We start from the raw sequence: 18,695 nt of genomic DNA on the forward strand, positions 1-18,695 counted from the left end.
GTGCAGCAAAAATTTGTGTCTGCTGAAATTCCTGTTCCTGCACACCTAAAGGTACAGGAGAACTGGTGCGCCTTTGTCTCTGAGGAGCAGTGTTGTTTGCTCCATAACCACATTTCTGCACTGAGCTGCACCTGTTGAACTTCTCTCTGTCACATAGCTGTTTAAAGGTAGCAGGATGCCTGATGGGTGCTGGGCGAGGCCTTCCTTAGCTACTAAGAGATGTGTTTCAGAGCTGTAATGGAGGGATACAACAGCAAACTTTATTTATTATTATCATTTTATTTATTATATTTTTATACTGCCTGATATGTAAATCTCTAGGTGGTGTACAAATCCCAACATTAAAATCACAGGTTAAAATACATAAAACATGATAAAAACAATATAAAATAAATTATTAAAATTATTAAAATTCTAATTAAAAGCTTGCAAAAACAGGAAAGTCTTGAGGGTCTTTCTGAAAACAAACAGAGAAGCAGATGCTCTTAGTTCAGCAGGGAGCATATTCCAAAGCCCTGGGGCAGCCACAGAGAAATCCCGGTCCTGAGTCGCCACCAAAGAAGCTGGTGGCTAGTGCAACCAGACCTCTCCAGAAGATCATAAAGGGCAGGTGGGTTCATGACAGAGGAGGCACTCTCTTAAATAGCCTGGTCCCAAGCCGTTAAGGGCTTTATAGGTAATAACCAGCACTTTGTATTTCACCCAGAAACATATCTGCAACCAGCGCAGTTCTTTCAAAACTGGTGTTATATGGTCCCTTCATGTTGTTCCAGAGACCAATCTGGCTGCCGCATTCTGTACCAGCTGTAGTTTCCGGACTATGTACAAAGGCAGCCCCACATAGAGTGCATTATAGTAGTCAGGTCTGGAAGTTACCAGCATATGTACCACTGTTTTAAGGTCATTCACCTATAGAAATGGACGTAGCTGACGAATCAGCTGAAGCTGCTAAAAAGCGCTCCTGGCCACCGCCTCGACCTGAGAAACCAGGGAAAGCTTTGGGTCCAGGAGCACTCCCAGCTATGTACCTGATCTTTCACCGGGAGTGTAAACCTATCCAGAACAGGCAGATCTAAACCATCTCTTGGGTCCCAACACCCACCCCCCAGTCAGTACTTCTGTCTTATTTGGAGTCAGCTTCAGTTTGTTATCACTCACCCAGCCCATTACCACCTCCAAGCAGGCATTTAGGGAAGATACATTTCCTGATGAGGTTGACATGGAAAAATAAATCTGGGTGTCATCAGCATATTGATAACACCCAGCACCAAATCTCCTGATTATCTCTCCTAGCGGTTTCATGTAGATGTTAAAGAGCATTGGAGACAATATGGAGCCTTGTGTAACTCCATACTTCAGTTCTCACTTTGCAGAGCAACAGTCTCCAAGTGACACCATCTTGAATCTACCAGAGAGGTAGGAGCGGAACCACTGTAAAACAGTGCCACCCAATCCCAACCCCCTCAGGCAATCCAGAAGTCCCCCACCAACAACAACCTGGGCCACTCCAATGCCAACTCAGCGACCAGGTCCGTCAGTTCAATTAGGGACTCCACTGGGCAGCGGGATGATCGGTACACCAGCAGAAATCCCAATTTATCTCTGGTCCCTAGACTTAGGTACACACATTCAATATAGGCCAAATCCCTGACAGGGATCCAGGTAAGGGAGATGATATTCTTATAGACCACAGCTACCCCTATTTCAGTCACCAACCAGAGAAAATAAAACTCAAATAAATAAAAACACCATACATATAAATAATACATAGAATATAATATACCAAGTAACCAAATACATAAAATGAGTATACAAATATAACCCTCCCCCCGGGGGGTATTCTTAAAAATAATTGTTTAGAAAGGGGTATCGCACAAGTGCAGCTTGTCACCTCATGTTTGACATACTAACTTCTGTATAAATATTCAAGTTGCAGAGCCTTGTCCTTTCTTGTGCTTTGTCATCCTGTGTGCATGATCGATTACTCTAGGGAGTCAGAACCCATGCTTAGCAGGTTGGCAGTGGCTACATACTTGCTTCCACAGCCTACAGGCCTGAGTTTAGTAGCAGAATATGTACCTTGTTATGGTAATGTTTATCTTCTCGATAAAAACATGTTGTGGGCAGAGAAACATAGTACAAACTAGGTGTCCACAGCCTAGGTATGAGATTACCTTTACAGTGCTCAAATACTGGGGGGGCCAAGCCCCCTTAAGTATTTATGATAACCCACTAGTTACTATTTTTAGAAGGCCATAGAGAGGGATGATTTGTCTATAATTGGGAAAGGTGTGGGGGTGGGTGGGTTGTGGATTCCATTAAGTAACTCTCGGCCTTTGCCTCTGTAATTAAAGTACTGCTTCAGTAGCAAAGAGTCAACATTCTTGGTTCAGAATGAAATATGACAAGGGACCAAAAATCACTCATATTCCAGGGATTTTCTATTATTCTTTATGCAAGAGCCAAAATTGATATAATGTGTAAAAATTATACATCTGAATCCATCACTGGACCCCACCCCCAGTTATAATTGCATGTCTGCAGCCCAAGATTAAATATCATTAGCTCTTTATTATGAACTAGTATTTTTAAGCCCGTTTAAATAACGGGCTCTAGTGGGGGTGTGTGTGCAAGTTTAGTAACTTTAAGCCTGTTAAATTGACATTAACGGGCGCTAGAAGAGTTGGAATTGTCCTCCCTCCCTTCCGTGGTCCAGCAGCCCCCCCTTAGGCAGCATGAACCTCAACTTCCCCCCCGCACCCCAAATAAGTAGTAATTTGCGTGCATCTCCCATTACCTGCTGCACACGTATTATTTTGATCTACATTTCCCTGCTGTGTTTGACTGTGGTAGACATTTTGAGGTGGGTCAGAGCAAACTCAACCTATATGCTTACATGTTGGTCTCCACTGTGGCTTGAATGGTGCTTCCTCCGTCTTCCTCCGTCTTCCTTGAATGGTGCTTCCTCCGTCTTCCACCTCCCTTCAGCCTTGTTCTTCTCTCCCTATGATAGTCAGCTGAGCTCAGCAGTATGGAGTTCTCTCTTTCTCTCTCTCTCTATCGCGCACGTGTGCGTGACTTTCCCTCCCTTGCCCACCCTGTTATTTTTACTTTGTTTTTCTTCATGCTCCTTTTTCACTCTGTGGTTTTTCTTTGCTGACACATGGTTGGTTAATCCAATGAAGCTTGTGACAAAACTGTTGTTCTCACTACCGCCACTGCTGCTGTTGTAGATTATGCTACATTCCCAGCTACCTGCATGTTGTTGGTTTTTTGTTTCTTTGCAACCCCCTAACCCCCCCTCCTTCACCCTCACCTTCATCACTCGTACTTCCTTGTGATGTGGTGCAGAACTGCAACTCCAATGGGCTTTATTTCTCGATTCACCCTCTTTGTGTGCGTGCGTGTTTTTTTCTTTTCTCAGCGCGGGCGGAGGGAGGGGGGGCTCCGTGGCTGAGATCCAAGATGGAGGCGCAAGGGCTTTCACTCACTCGTACATTCGGGTCAGGCCAGGCCAGCGGGCGGGAGCCAAAGCGGGAGGGAGGGAAGGAGGATGGGTGCGGGCGGCGGGCTGGGGTGACAATGGAAGGGCGGCGGCCCCACGGGGCCGCCTCGCCTCCCAACTCCGCCAGTGCCTCTTCTGGGCCCGGAGCCCGCCGCTCTGTGACCGCCCCGCACGGGGCTTGCCTTCGCTCAAGCAAAGGGAGCCGAGTCCGCTGCTCAGACGCAGCTTCCCTTCTCTCTCCTCCTGCTCCATCCGTCTCCGGCGGGGCCGAGTGCGGCGGCCGCCTGGCGGCCCAGTCCTCTGCCGCCGCCTCTCCTATCCCCGCGGCTGGCCTGGACCCGCCGCCTCTGCCGGTCCCGTTGCCGTCGTTTTTGCTCCGCGCCGCCAGGAATATAATTTTCGCTGCCCCCTCTGCCCTCCCGGTCCCCTTGCAGCCACCTCTGCCGTCCCATTCTCCACTCTGCTGCCTCTGTCCTCCCCTTAGCCCGTTCTTTGTCCGCCGCTCTTTCCAACATGGCCGCCCGTGTCCCTGCGGCCGAGAAAGACACGGGCAGGGACACGGGATCAGACTCAAGCTCTTTATTATAGAGGATTCTGCATGTGATACTTCAGTGTTTTGAACTGGCTTCAAATGAATGTGGTAATGAAAGAAAGCTGAGAATCTGGTAACTGAAATTTGACATCAAAGCCTATATTTCCCTTACTGTACTTTTGGATCCATTTCTGTGGTTGTTCAATAGAAGCATTGTACTGTGGCTTCTTTAGGCTGATCATTTAAATCATGCAGTTTCCACTTCCTTTGTGTGCAGGCAATCAAATGCCTCCTTTGTCCATATAATAGATGTGTCTGCAACTGTGTGAAGAGACCAGGGATGTGCCCGAAATTGATTTTGCATATTATTTCAAGCTCCACACAAAATGCAGATGGCTGAAATGTTTCACTGAAACAGCAGTTGACCTGGTCGTTTTGATGGACTAAAACTCAAAATGTTTCGAGTGTTTCAGCCATAAGAAACAATGGGGAAATGTGAAACACCCCATTGTTCCCCATGGGTAGCTCCTAGGGACACCAAAGCGAGTTGGGTGGAAGGGCATGATGGGTGCTACCTACCACCCAACCCACAAAAGAAATGGGCAAGCAGGTTATTTTAACAATGTAACCTTTCCCCCAGTCTTCCATAGGATCGCAAGCCAGTGCCAGAAAACCCATCAGCAAGGGGAAAACGGGCTTCCAAAATGGCATCTGGAATTTATTTATTTATTTATTTTTAAAATCAAATTTGTAAACCGCCCCAAACTTTTGTCTCTGGGCGGTTAATAATAGCATAAAACAATTTTAAATATTTACAAAAATGTAAAACAATTTAACAATTTAAAAATCACCTACAAATTAAAACCTTAAAATTTTAAAGAACTGAAAAAGCTTGGGTGAAGAGATGGGTCATCAAATGCTTTTTAAAAATTGTCAGAGATGGGGAGGATTGTATCTCAGTAGGAAGCACATTCCACAGTCTTGGGGCAGCAACCGAGAAAGCCCGTCCCCGTGTGGTCACCAGCCAAGCTGGCAGCAACTGGAGATGGATCTCTCCGCATGACCTCAATGGGCGGTGGGGATCATAATGAAGAAGACGTTCTCTTAGATACCCAGGGCCTAAGCCATTTAGGGCTTTATAAGTTATGACAAGCACTTTGTATTTTGCCCGGAAACCTACTGGCAGCCAGTGTAACTCTATCAACAAAGGAGTGATGTGGTCTCTCCGAGATGACCCAGAGACCAACCTGGCCGTCGCATTCTGCACCAAGTGAAGCTTCCGGACTACGTACAAAGGCAGCCTCACATAGAGCGCATTACAAAAGTCAAGTCTGGAGGTTACCAGCATATGTACCACTGTTCTGAGGTTGTTCATCTCAAGAAACGGACGTGGTTGGCGTATCAGCTGAAGCTAATAAAAAGCCCCTCTGGCCACCGCCTGAACCTGAGATACCAGGGAGAGGTGTGGATCCAGAAGTACTCCCAGACTGCAGAAATTGGGTTGTTTTGTTCCAAGCTCGAAACAGGTCCTTTATTTAAAGTGCATTTTGTTTCGAGCTCGAAACACTCGAAACAAAAGTCAAATGTTTCAATGTCAAAGCATTTTGTACATCCCTAGAAGAGTCATTAATATAAATTAGAAACATTTGACACACATTTCTATGATCTCAGCATTTATCTTTCTGATTGATTGATTAAGTGCCATCAAGTCGGTTTCGACTCTTAGTGACGACATAGATAGATTATCTCCAGGATGATCTGTCTTCAACCAGCTGCTTACAATTATTGGAATTGTTGTGGCTGAATCTGTCCATAGCCCAGTTTGCACTAATTTTTTCCTACAAGATCACTGTTTATTTCACTGATGTGCATCCCACCATTCTAAATGTGTCCAGTTACTCAAATAAAGCATAAAACATGTAATAAAACAAATCAGCACTAACAAAACACCAGCATAAAATCAGCCTTCTTTTATGCAAACCACTCCAACTCCCTCCCTCACCAAAGTCTTTAGGCCATTATCTAAGAGGAAAGATACAATTATTTATTTATTTATTATTTATTTATTTATTCTGAGCTGGCTCAGGGCGGTTTACAATTAAAAAAACAGAAATCATTAAAAACAATTAAAACAGAAATACAAATATAAACACCAATTTAAAAACATCTTTAAAAACAATTAAACTATCAAAACAATTAAAACCCTGAAAGCCAGGTTAACAATGATGAGCCTCCTAAGGTGAAGTGCTCTTCTACAGACCTTGGACAGCAACTGAAAAGGCTCTTCTCCCTACCTGCATCAGCCTAAACAGGAGAAATCTGGAGCAGAGTTTTCCATGTTTGTGGGGAGAGGTGCTCTCTGAGGAATGCATATCCCAAGCTGTTGGGCTTTAAAGATAAATACCAACACCGTGAATTGGATCCAGAAGCTCACCAGCATCTGCTGCAGTTGGCAGTGGCACAGAGCCAATTGTATATGTTCCACTTGTCTGTGACCCACAACAGCTGAGCTGTAGTTTCTGTGCAGTCCTACATAGAACATATTAGAGTAGTCAATATTTGAGGTTTAATCACCTGGCATTTACCAGCGTGGGGGTGGGATGGGAATCAGTAGTAACAATTTCTGCATTGCCCAAGCTGGAAAAAGAACCATGAATATGCATAATATGCATGCGACCAAGGATGGCTGCTTGCATTAGTGGGAACTGTGCAGTTTGGCCTTTGATTTGGAATAGAACGGTTAGATCAGTTCTCAGAGAGCTAGCATAGCTTTGCACATAAGGAGTTACATTTGTATAAGGTCAGTGCAAGCTAAGAATCTGAGCTGCAGATCAGGACCTATTGGGTTGATTCTAACCACTGCTATTAACTAGGTGGCTTTAGGCAAGACTCAGCGATCAGCTTCCTAGCTGCAGTATGGGGATAATAATACCTTACAGGGTTGCATCAAGATAATGCTTGTGAAGTGCTTGGCATGTTCAGAAAGCACTATACAAATGCCAAGTAGGCAGAATTAACTTCGGGAATCTTCCTGAAAATAAATTATGTGAATTTGAATACTGATAGCTTTCATGGTAAGGTACTAGACCACAAGTGAATCCAGATCTTCTTAACTTTTTAACTAGGTTTTTGCAGTTCGATCTGGTGGAGCTACTGGTGTGGTAGTTAAAGGCTTGGAAGATCGCAATCCCATCTCCTTCAGGTAACATAAGTATGTTCTAAGATAAAATTGTGCTGCCCTCTCGTGGTAGCTTGTTCAAGAGAGAGCAGCACAAATTTTATCTTGGAGTGCTGTTGTAGCTTTTCTGTTGTCATTTGAATGGGTGTTGCATGCCTTTTCCAAAGATACTGGGTGGAATGCAGAGGAGCACTTGTGCAGTGGCATGAGTACCAGTTATCTTCCTCCTCCTCCACCACCACCAACTCCCCAAACAGCCTCCTTCACCTTCAGAAAAGCTGTTCCTGGTGGTTTGGGTAGGATGTGGGGGTGGGGATCCCCAGAAACCTGGTGGAAGGACCTTCCATGAGCAGAGGCTTCTCTAGATGCTATCCTAAAATAAGAGTAACCTTATTGGTGAAAGAAATAATTAATTTCATTTATTTTCACCCTGACCCCTCCAAAAAAAAGCAAAAAAGCACTGCTACTCCATCTTGATAAAGTGTATGAATAAATGCAGCTTGAGAGATTACAATTCAAATATACCGAAATTTCAGTGGTAGAGGATCACTATGTTAGTTTGTAGCCTGTAACTTGCTTTTGCCCTATGCAGGTATTGTATTGGATGGGGACATCCTATGCATAGTGTGGGGCGCAGTGATGCAGCTTCCCATACCATGCATAGTTCTCCCCATCCAGTGCAATGCCTGACATTTGCACATAAGGAGTTACATTTGTATAAGGTCAGTGCAAGCAGAGCCCAAAGCAAGTTTTTACTACATAACTTCTTGGTTTTTCATGGAATCACACCTGTCTCTTCCCATAGACCTAGTGTGATCAGGGCTTAGCTTCAGCCCCAGCTCCAACAACAAGTGCACCTTTTTATTTTTGCCATATGTGTTAATGGCTGTCATTCACTGTTACAAGAAAAAGTCTCTCAGCATTGAGCAGCCCAGCTTCTACTAAAAGAGCCTCATTGGTAAATGGGATGTGTGCACACGGGATGACATATTCGTTCACTTGGGGATCCTTGCAGTGTATTTGATCACCCTCAGCAGTATGTGGGTACTCACATGCATCCAAACCCTCATAATGTTGGATGTTTTGCTAGCATTGGCTATTTAGCATTCTGTCTGTTCTTTGCTATGAACTCCTGATACTCTCTCTCTGCCTCAGCTCCCCAGCTGTACTATGGAGTAATAACATTTACATACCTAACAGGTTTGTTGTGGGCGGCATCAAAGTAAAACATGTGAAGTACACTCAAAGTGCTATTCAAATGCTAAGTAGCATTATTGTTTTGCTTTTTGGCTTTCTGAATTAATTGATCTAAGTACAGAAATTAAGTCCGACAGTAATTCTCTGTGTATAGAATGGAAGACAAAGGGGAGGTGAAGTGCATCAAGTTTTCTTTGGGGAACAAGATATTGGCTGTCCAGAGAACACCAAAGAACGTGGTAAGGAATTCCTCTCTTAAAGCAGAAGGATGCAGGTTTATAAATAAATGTTCAAGCACTGTGATCTTGAACCCATGTGATTCGATATTTGGATTCACCATATTTACCTGAATCCAAGACTAGGCATTTTTCCAAGTTCTTTGATGTTAGAAACCAGGGGGTCATCTTAAAGTCAGAGTCCTCTTCCTTCTGGGTAAATACAAGTATAACCTGTTTTTTTAAAGAGGGCTTTCCTAAATTCAGAGTTGTCTTCTATTTGGGTAAATGTGGTAGTAACTGGTCATATTAAGATATTTACTGTTTCTTAGCAATAGCTTGAGGACGATAAAAGAAAGAAACTTCTTTAATGTTCTGTAATTTACCATGGAATTTTTAAAAAGGACACCCCCCCCATAGTTTTCATTACAAATGTATGGTATTATATCTAGCTCATATTTTCTCCCTTGTGTTCTCACATAGTCTTGCCTGTCCGAGGCCAGTAAAAATTGGGGAGCACTCAGGCAGAGGTGGGAAATTAAAGTAGAAATAAAGCCTATAGGTGTCAGGTATATTTGATGGACTTGAATCTTTCTTCCCTTCTCTCTTTTTAGCAGAAAAACAGTCAGGTCCTATGCAAAATTAGAGAACTTCAATCAGTGAGACTAGGTATGCCTAACTCTTGTGTAAGACCACACTACAAATGGTGCTTACTTGGTGTTAATCTTGATGTTGTTCCAGGACTTTCTGAACTTCATTCCAGACAGCCCACAATTAGAATATACTCAAGAATGCAAGGTACATTTAAATAAAAATCAAGTTAATTTCTATGAAGCAATCTTTCAGTCTATTGTATCCTCTTTTATTTTAGCAGTTTGGTAGTTCAGAAAATTGGCTCAGAATATACCTGGACAATAAAACTAGTGCATTGTGCTCCAGGAAACCTATCATTCTAGTCTTGAAAATACTTAAAGATTCTAATAAACTTGAATCTCAAATCCATTTTTTGGTATTTAATAAAAATGTATATTTAGCCATCAGCCATGTGAAATGTGAATTGATTGCTAAGGAAGCCACCTCAACCTTAAAAGCTTCAGCTTACTTCTCTGAACTAAAGCAGGTTTTTAATTTAGATCCAGACTGTGTGCTGCTGGGTAGTTTTCAGTAGTACATTGGCCATCAATAATTACTTTAATTCTACATGCATGAACATAAAGCTACAAAGATGAGGAGGGAAATTCTTATTCACCCAAATGAGCAAGGGAATAATGGCTCTGTTCTCTTAACTGGATGCTTTAATGTCCCTAAATATATTGTGAGTCAAACACCAGAGAGTGCTAGAGCTCCAAACATATCTAATGCTTTCTTCAAAAAAGGTCCTCAGTTTTCAAGAAATAGAGGCTCTTCCGCTTTTCTGGGTACTACCTCTACAGATAGCAAATAATAAAAAGACATCCATCTTGTGAGAGTGCACTGCAGCAATCTGTCTCTTGAATGTAGTTTCTTTCTCCATTTTTCAGTCATCTCTTCTGAAATGGGGATTCTAATAGAAATATTTGACACTAGCTTAACCCACGCAGAGCATCTGCACGCTAGTACTTGATAGCTCCCCTCACCCCCTGCCACAGCCCCCCTCACTCTCCACCCATACCTGAGCTGGACTCCTGCTCCTCCTCTTCTATCTTGTTGCTTCCATCCCCCTCACCCCCTTGGTCACTGCTGCAGTGTTGCTGGTGCCTGTTGGCCAAGCTGCAGCCCCCTATCCCCAGAGACCTCCCCACCTTCACTCACCCGAGCCCCGCACCTGCTCTTCCCCACAGGAGCAGCAGCGGTTGACCAGGCCCTTCCTCGCTCCTGCTGGGCCGTGCATTCCCCTCAGGCTGCTGACAGGCCCGGGCCCGTACTTTTCCTGCCTGCCTGCCTGCCTTCTCCAGTGGCCTTGGTAGCCCCAAACAGCAGCAGTGGTTGACTGGGTCCTTCCTTGCTGTCACTGCCGCCATGGCCACTCGTTCCCCTCAGGCCGCTGACAGGCTTGGGCCCATCCCTTTCCCTTCCTTCTTTCTCTCTTCACCTCCCTTCTTTTTCTCTGCTCCACTCGCTCTTCCCCTCTGTCTTTCTTCCCCTCCCTTCTTCTCTCTCTCTCTCTCTCTCCCTTAATAGACCTTGTTCATCTTGTTTCCTCATCTAATTCACACAGTGGCAGCCTCCTTTTTCTGAAGGGGCTCTTTCCTCCCTCACAACCCCTCACTTTGCAGACCCCTGCTCACTATCCTTTATAGATAGATAGATTCCTTTCCTGTACAATCAAGAACATCTTCCGACCAGTAACAGTTGCATTTCAGTTGACCTTAATGATCGCAGGCTTCTCCTCCCTACCTGCATATAGAATCCCCACTGCCCAATCACCATAGTGCCACAGGCTCCTCCTCCGTATATGCATATGGAATCCCCACTGCCCAATCAGGTGCTTCTGCTCATGAACTCTCGTGAGAGCTGCCACACACGGGATTAGCCACGGATACGCCATAGAGAATTATATATGTAGATATGCTCACGAACTCTCGCAAGAGCTGCCACACACAGGATTAGTCATGGATAAGCCATAGAGAATTATATATGTAGAAATATATAACCATCAGTTGCTAGCCCACTATGCTGACCATCACAGTTCTGTGAATTCATACCTGCCAAACATGTCCCTATATTCCCATTTAGTTGAATGGGGAAATAGGGACATGTTGGCAGGTATGTGAATTTTCTGTTCATAAATCAATTCACCCATTTACCTTGACTGGGGAAAGCTTGTTGTTCTGTGCAATTTATCAGATCAGCTGCTGCATCTCCCTGTAGCACATCAGACTGATTGTAACTGTGGGCTAATAAAGCTTTTGTATTTTCTGAAATACTTGTAAATGGAATATTTCAAAAATTGTGACACATACCATGACCGGTTCCTCACAGATGTGTAGTTCAGTAGTAAATTTTCCCATTACTCAAATGCAGGCCCAGAAAACTGTGAGACTTGGGAGCCAATTCATATTGGATAGGTTTTCTACAGGGTATTATTTCCCAACATGAAATTGCATGTTTGCACTATGTACATATACTGTTGCATGTGTGAACTTTAATGGAACTTATTTCTGAGTAAACATTTAAAGGATTGGGTTGTGACTAAGTTTCATTTTCTATTTCTTTACCATAAACTATTCTGAAGAATGCGTACCAAGAATATCTGTTAATATAGCTGTACTTGCATAGTGACAACAGTGACAAAGTGTGTGTGTAGATATATATATTTCCCTAATGCATAACAATTTGGGAGCAAGCAATATGTATTTAACCCAAATCCAGCAGCAGCTCCTTGTATATTTGGGGGCTCAGAAATCAGAGAAACCTTTCTTTGTGAATGCATTTTTCAGCCTTCCCTGAAGTGAATAGGGAATGTCACTTATGTGGGAGCTAGTATTGAGAGACATAATTATGTATTATTATTTAGAATATTTGTATGTTGCTTTTCAACAAATGTTCTCAAATTGAGAGACATAATTATGTATTAGAATATTTGTATGTTGCTTTTCAACAAATGTTCTCAAATTAGTTTATATCAGCCACGATGTCATGTTTTACATGAAATTATGCATATTTGTCTGTTTCGACTGAATATTGCTTGCTCTTTAAGACCAAGAATGCCAACATTCTCGGATTCTGCTGGACAAGTTCTGCAGAAATTGTCTTCATAACAGATCAAGGAATTGAATTTTACCAGGTGGGTGAAACAATGCTTCTCCTTCTCCTCCTCCTCCCTACTGAATTGTTTTGTGATAGGTAAATTTTTAGAAGGCTTCACAACATTTCAGGACCTACTGCCTGTGGATATTTGATAAGAATTAGATACTGTTTCTAGCATCCGTAGTGGTGCTAGTGGAATACAGCACATGCAGTTTTCATCTTCCTACCCTCCTCCCTGCAGCCTGAAGATCCATTGTCAAGGGACACTTTGTTGTGTGGGTGATTGTGGGGAGAAGGGGGGACCCTGGAAAACACACAGAGACACCTTCTGCTAGTGGCCTGCAGCCATGCACATTGAATGTGATACCATTGCTGACGGTCCTTTGATCCAAGGCATTGGCTTTTTGGGTAGCTCTAGAAGCTGTAGGGAGGAGAATGGGAGGAAGAAAAGTGTGTGCACTAATTCTGACTTTGCTGTGTTCTACAAAATGCACTTCTGCTATCTGCAAATAAAAGCAGATGTGCAAAATTGTGTGTACGTACTGCAGCTATGATAGTCCTTTAAAATAAAATTCATAATTCTAATCCATACTATACCCAGGACTCTCAGTAGTTTCTCACACTTATTTAGTCACTTCTCTTGCTCCAAGTACATTTGAGTTCTTTTCTGTTTTGTTTTTCACTTGTATGTATCTACAGTGTGATAGGCAGCATAATTATTCCAGCTGATGCTGGAGGGGGATTGATGAAGTAGCAGCAGCTTAAAAACTGCTAATCTGGGTTTTATTTTCAAATTATACATTCTCCATTAAGTTTTTCTTGTAATTTATTATGTTTTGTTTAAGTAAAAGAAACTTGGAGATGGGACTGTAGCTCAGTGGTAGAGCACCTTGCTTTGCACGCACAAGTCCCAGATTCAGCCCCTGGTATTTCCAGCTGGGGCTGGGAAAGATCCCTGCCTGAAACCGAAGAGAGCTGCTGTGAGTCAGTACAGACAACTCTAAGCTAGATGGACCAGCCAGTGGTCTGACTTAGAATAACACACAAATTAAGCGTCTCATTAATCAGAGGCGCTCTTACCCCCGGACCTTGGGACCCTGCCCTGTGGCCTCCGGGGGCGGGGGGCTTCCAAAGGCCAGGGGGCCTCCTGCCACCACTTTGCACCCGCTGTGAGGTATGACTGCCAATTTTTCAATAATTCTAGCCACTTGGGGGTGGGGGGTGAGCTGGGAAGGCTTCTCTGCTGACGGCAGCAGCAGTAGCGGGCGGAGCGGGAGCAGCCACTGGGCCTGACTGTCCAGCCCAGTGGCCCCTGAGAACTGAGGCGCTCCAGTGTGCCTGCACAATTATAATAGAGCGTCGTGAATCAGCAGTTTGGCCTCGTGGCGGTGGGGGGGGGAAGCTCGCGCTTGCGGGGGACGCCTCACGGTGGGTGTGGTCTGGGTGCCAAAATTACCTAGGTGTGCCACTGTCATTAATTAAACAGACCAGCAGAAAGAGACCCAATAAACAATGAAAAAGGATGCAACATCCTTCCATTGCTTTAAATGCATTTTATATCTTTTTTTCATTGGGTCTCTTTTTGCTGGTCTGACTCAGTACAAGGCAACTTCATATATTTTATAAGAAATATACCCCTGCAGGAGGTGAGAAGGATTTGATTAAGTTATCTCAAGCTGAGCAGAGAGCCTGCCCACTAAGAACAAATTTCCAGATTGGGAGCCTTTTCTTATTAATTGTTTGGGGATTAGCAACTATACAATATATACTATAGCTGGAAATATTTGGGATCTACTGTAAAACTTTATCTTGCTTCTTCAGGTATTGCCAGAAAAACGGACCCTGAAACTTGTAAAGAGTCAGAATATTAATGTAAACTGGTACATGTACTGTCCTGAGAGCTCTGTCATTCTGCTGTCAACCACAGTTCTTGGAAATGTTCTGCAGCCATTCTATTTCAAGGTAATGGTTAAAGTAGTATTCTCCAGATTATCTTCCTCCACAGTCCTGAAGGCTTTTAAAAGTTATGCTGGTTAGGTATAAATCATAAGCAAAATTCTCTGCATTCCTCAGGGTTTTTTTTGAAGTTGCTATGCCCAACTCTAAATTAATTAGACAAACTGTTATAGATGGGATGGAGTGGAAAAAATGTTTCAAATCATTCAACCAAAGATTTTTTCAAGCCTCAGTTGTACTAGTTTAATTAAGTCCTAAGTATGATGCAGCAAAATGGATGCTTCTTTCAGGTCAGTTACGAATGGATGAATTGTTGTTTCCTAAAACCCATTTATGTAGACTGAGATTTCAGTTGAATTATGTTTCATTTTTTCAGCTTGTATACTAGGATTGCAAGCTAAAAGCATTGCAGTTGTTGGTTTGTTTGGGTTTTTTTAAACTTATGGGGGATGGGAATGTCTGAGTAGTCTTGCTCATGTACGAGAAAATGCTTATAGACTGGTAAGACTTATTATGAAAATTACTACTTTCTTGTAGGGTGGAACTATGTCAAAGCTGTCCAAATTTGAAATTGAATTGCCTGCAGCTCCCAAATCATCCAAGCTCAGCCTTTCTGAAAGAGATATTGCTATGGCCACAATGTACGTATTGTTACATGTGATACTTCTCTCCTTTTAAGTTGACCTTTGTCCTGTGGTATGTTGAGACTGAGCTTGTTTGTTCAGAACTGAACTAAAAGAAGGAAGCATTTTCTTTCCTAAGAAGGGGCATGACCACACTACAGTTAATTACCATTAAGTCCATTGACCTACACCCAGACTAGTGCTACACCTCCAGAATGTGTATGTGTCTCTAGGGTTTGTGGTTCTCTGTGATATTTTGCAGCCACTAGCGGAAACCTTCTCTGGGACATAGACAAGGTTGTGCAATGTATCTTATGTCTTCGACTAGTTTACTCTACTAGCTTAATGCTGTTGCATTTGTTTAATGTTGCTTAATGTTGTTGCACTAGCATAAGGACATAGCACAATTATGTTGTGCAGACAAAGGAACCTGCTCCAGAGCAGCACAACATGGTGAGGACACGGCAATCATTTGCTTGGATAACTTATTTGATCTTGGCAGATGCACTTCTGATATTATTAAATATACATTGCAGTACTATAGCCTGTGATGGATGTAAACAGAGGCCTTAATTTGAAATTGGAGCCATACATAATGTCTTGGGGATGATTTACACATGAACTGCTACTTTAAATCACTTCACATGGCAGCTGTTATTAGAGATGGCATGTCGGAGTGGCTAAGACTTGTGAAGCAAGATGTGCTCCAGTTCAGATCTTGTCTTTTCACCAGCTTACTAAGTAGCTTTAGGTAAGATACTCTCTCTTTGTTGGCCCCAGATTTACAATACGGGGCAGTAACACTGACCTACCATACACTGCTTTGTACACTAAGATTATGTACGTCATGTCAAGTGCAAGTTGAACTCATGCCAGACCTTTTAGGAAATGGTATGGTTGAATTTCTAAGGCCTTAAATATTCTGTCTCCTTAGATATGGCCAGCTTTATGTTCTCTACTTGAGACACCACTCAAGGACATCCAGTAGTACAGGAGCTGAAGTGGTCCTTTATCACTTACCAAGGTAAGTTTGTCTGTCTCTTATAACTTTGATTTTTAGTAGTAAAAATGTAAAGAGAAAGCCGATGACCATATCCCTTTTCTATCTCTATGATTGATACTATCACAGGGAAGGTTCATGTAAGAAGTTGCATATATTGAAGTTATACAGGACTGGAAAGTTTGCACTAAATGTTGTGGATAACTTGGTGGTAGTTCATCATCAGGATACTGAGGTATTGTGCAATCCTTGTGGTCTACATTCTAGGATTTTTAATCCACTATGTTTTCCTTTGATTTTTCTAAAATAATTTAGCATATGTATGTTTGAAATTAGTCACCTTAAGTGGTTCAGTGGGGAAATGCTTGACTTAACAAGCAGAAGGTTGCCGCTTTGAATCCCCGCTGCTAGTACTATATCAGGCAGCAGTGATATAGGAAGATGCTGAAAGGCATAATCTCACACTGCGTGGGAGATGACAATGGTAAACCTCTCCTGTATTCTAGCAAAGAAAACCACAGGGCTCTGTGGGCGCCAGGAGTTGAAATCAACTTGATGGCACACTTTACCTTACCTTTATGTTTGAAATTATGTGACATTTGTATATGTTAAAAAGGCCATGCCTGATTAGAATAGTTAAAGTTTATTAGTACTTGTAGTTGTTTGTGGCTGCTGCATAGGAAAGCTATAGGAAATGAGCTTTTATATTACATTCCAGTTAACTTCTTTACTTTTCATTGTGTACATTTTGTTTGACTTGATGTGAAAGAAAGTGTATAACCACTTAAAAATTACTGAATATTTCTTGAAGGCATTTAAAAAGTTAAACTACGTCAAGATAGATCAAAAAGTGGTGCATCATTAACTACTGCCCCCATGAGTGCTTCTGTTTGCATGCCAAATTTTACTTCGGTAGAGGGGTCAGCTCCTTTGAACACACAGGAGCTGTGTGTACACATTTGGTCCTCAGCACGCCACTGAAAGGAATGGGGGGGATCCTCTGACATCCCCTCTAGGAGCTGCTGGATCAGGAGAAACTAGAGCTGTAGTTCACCTTATAAAGGTAATGCTGAAGCAAGAACAACTTGTTACAAAGGTAGAGTGGAGCCTCCCCTTCTTCCAACATCCTCACCATGCATGAAAGTTAATTTCTTTGTATAAATGAATGCTTGGGACTTACAAGAAGAGCTTTACTTCTTGACTGAATGGTTTGAGGCTATTATACTACCAAATTAGAATTTAGAATGAGCCACATTTATGTCTTAGATCAGCTCTATGAGCTACATTACTCACCTGGAATACTGTGTCCAGTTCTGAGCACCACATTTTCAGAAGGGCATTGATAAACTGGAATGGATTCAGTGTTGGGCAACAAAGACTGAGAGCTATCTGAAAACCAAGTCCTATGAGAAACAGGGTTTAGCCTGGAGAAGAGAAGACTGTAGGATAGGGTATAACAGCTGAAGAACTGTCACATCAAAGCAGTGGGTTTGCTGCTCCTGGGGGCGGGGCTAGAAGCCATAGGTTTCTATGCGAAGCAGATTCAAGGTAGACATTACGAATTTCCTAACAGTAAGAACTGTTTCACAGTGGAAAAACCTGCCTTCTGCAGTGGTGGACTCTAGTTCTTCATTGGAGGTTTCCAAACAGGCTGAGTTGCCATCTGACAGCATGCTGGAGGACTCTCTCATACTGAGCAGCGGGTGGGACTAGAAGACCTCCAAGATCCCTTTCAATTCCAAAATTCTTAACTATGGAAGAATTCTGACACCTTGAATTCTGTATGATTGAACATGGCATATAATATCGGGCTCAAGAGTTTAACCCTCACTGCTGCTATCTTTTATTTACCAAGACTCAGGAGTGGGCTTGATTTCAGTAAGATCAGTTCTTGTCCTCAAGCAGAGGAGGGGGCTGGGGAACGGCTGTTTCTGGTGTGAAGTGAAAGGAGTGATGATGGCCTCACTTCTTGGTCAGCATCACGGAGCATGGCTAGGCTGAGGGCAGGACATAGTTGCTGATAGACGTGGGAGACTACTGTTCTCCAATCCTATCCTGCAACAAAACAAAGTTTAGAGAAGGCCTCAGTGTAGCTCTTGTGTGAAAGATTCTCTGACGAGGTCCAGATGTGTAATGAATTTGCATGTGATGTTCAAAACTCTCTCTAAACAATTTCATTTTTATGAAAAGCTGAAGTTAATATTTCAGTGAACACATAGGTATAGTTTAGTTGACATTTGCTCTGATACTTTTAATATCTAAAGTGTGTGATCTGTGAAAGACCTATTATTTAAGGACAACATATCTCAAATAGAATTGACAATCTGTACACATGGATCTTAAAAAGCAAGTGTTTAAAAACTACAGTAAAAATATAGGAAGCTGTGTAAAAGGTTGAATAAGTCTCAGAAATTTGAGGGTACAGTTAGAAACAAAAATCATTGCATAGGAATTTGATGTGCATCACAATGGGGGCTGTTTGTTTTCAATTTTAGACCTCTATTATATTTGATATCAAACTAAAAGGAGAATTTGATGGCACAGTTACCCTTCATCAGTTTGTACTTCCAGCTCGGTCCATACAACCCTATCAGATCCCTGTAGCAGGTAGGATTTTTGCTATAATGAACTTGATCATCCAGCTCGAATGTAGTTCTGCTGTTTTGAATATAATCATGGTTGGTTTTCTGATTCAACAATGAAAATAAAATATGAAGGAAGATACTGGAAAATGTAACTTTTTTGGCTATGTATCTGTTT

The 18,695-nt window shown here is 42.6% G+C and overlaps 1 protein-coding gene across 3 annotated transcripts in view; it reads left to right on the forward strand.

The window, feature by feature from the left end:
* Positions 1–18,695, forward strand: part of RMC1 (regulator of MON1-CCZ1) — a 34,775-nt gene that overhangs the window by 923 nt on the left and 15,157 nt on the right. For 2 of the 3 annotated variants that reach the window (XM_053249425.1, XM_053249427.1), the window contains exons 2-10: positions 7,163–7,239; positions 8,567–8,651; positions 9,369–9,425; positions 12,307–12,393; positions 14,178–14,318; positions 14,850–14,953; positions 15,870–15,959; positions 16,065–16,170; positions 18,431–18,542. In XM_053249425.1, coding sequence (XP_053105400.1) covers positions 7,163–7,239; positions 8,567–8,651; positions 9,369–9,425; positions 12,307–12,393; positions 14,178–14,318; positions 14,850–14,953; positions 15,870–15,959; positions 16,065–16,170; positions 18,431–18,542 — 859 coding nt within the window. The remainder of the gene's footprint in view (positions 1–7,162; positions 7,240–8,566; positions 8,652–9,368; positions 9,426–12,306; positions 12,394–14,177; positions 14,319–14,849; positions 14,954–15,869; positions 15,960–16,064; positions 16,171–18,430; positions 18,543–18,695) is intronic. The other variant, XM_053249428.1, reaches the window with a different exon arrangement.

Source organism: Hemicordylus capensis, chromosome 4 (assembly GCF_027244095.1).
Source record: "Hemicordylus capensis ecotype Gifberg chromosome 4, rHemCap1.1.pri, whole genome shotgun sequence".
NCBI lineage: Eukaryota > Metazoa > Chordata > Lepidosauria > Squamata > Cordylidae > Hemicordylus > Hemicordylus capensis.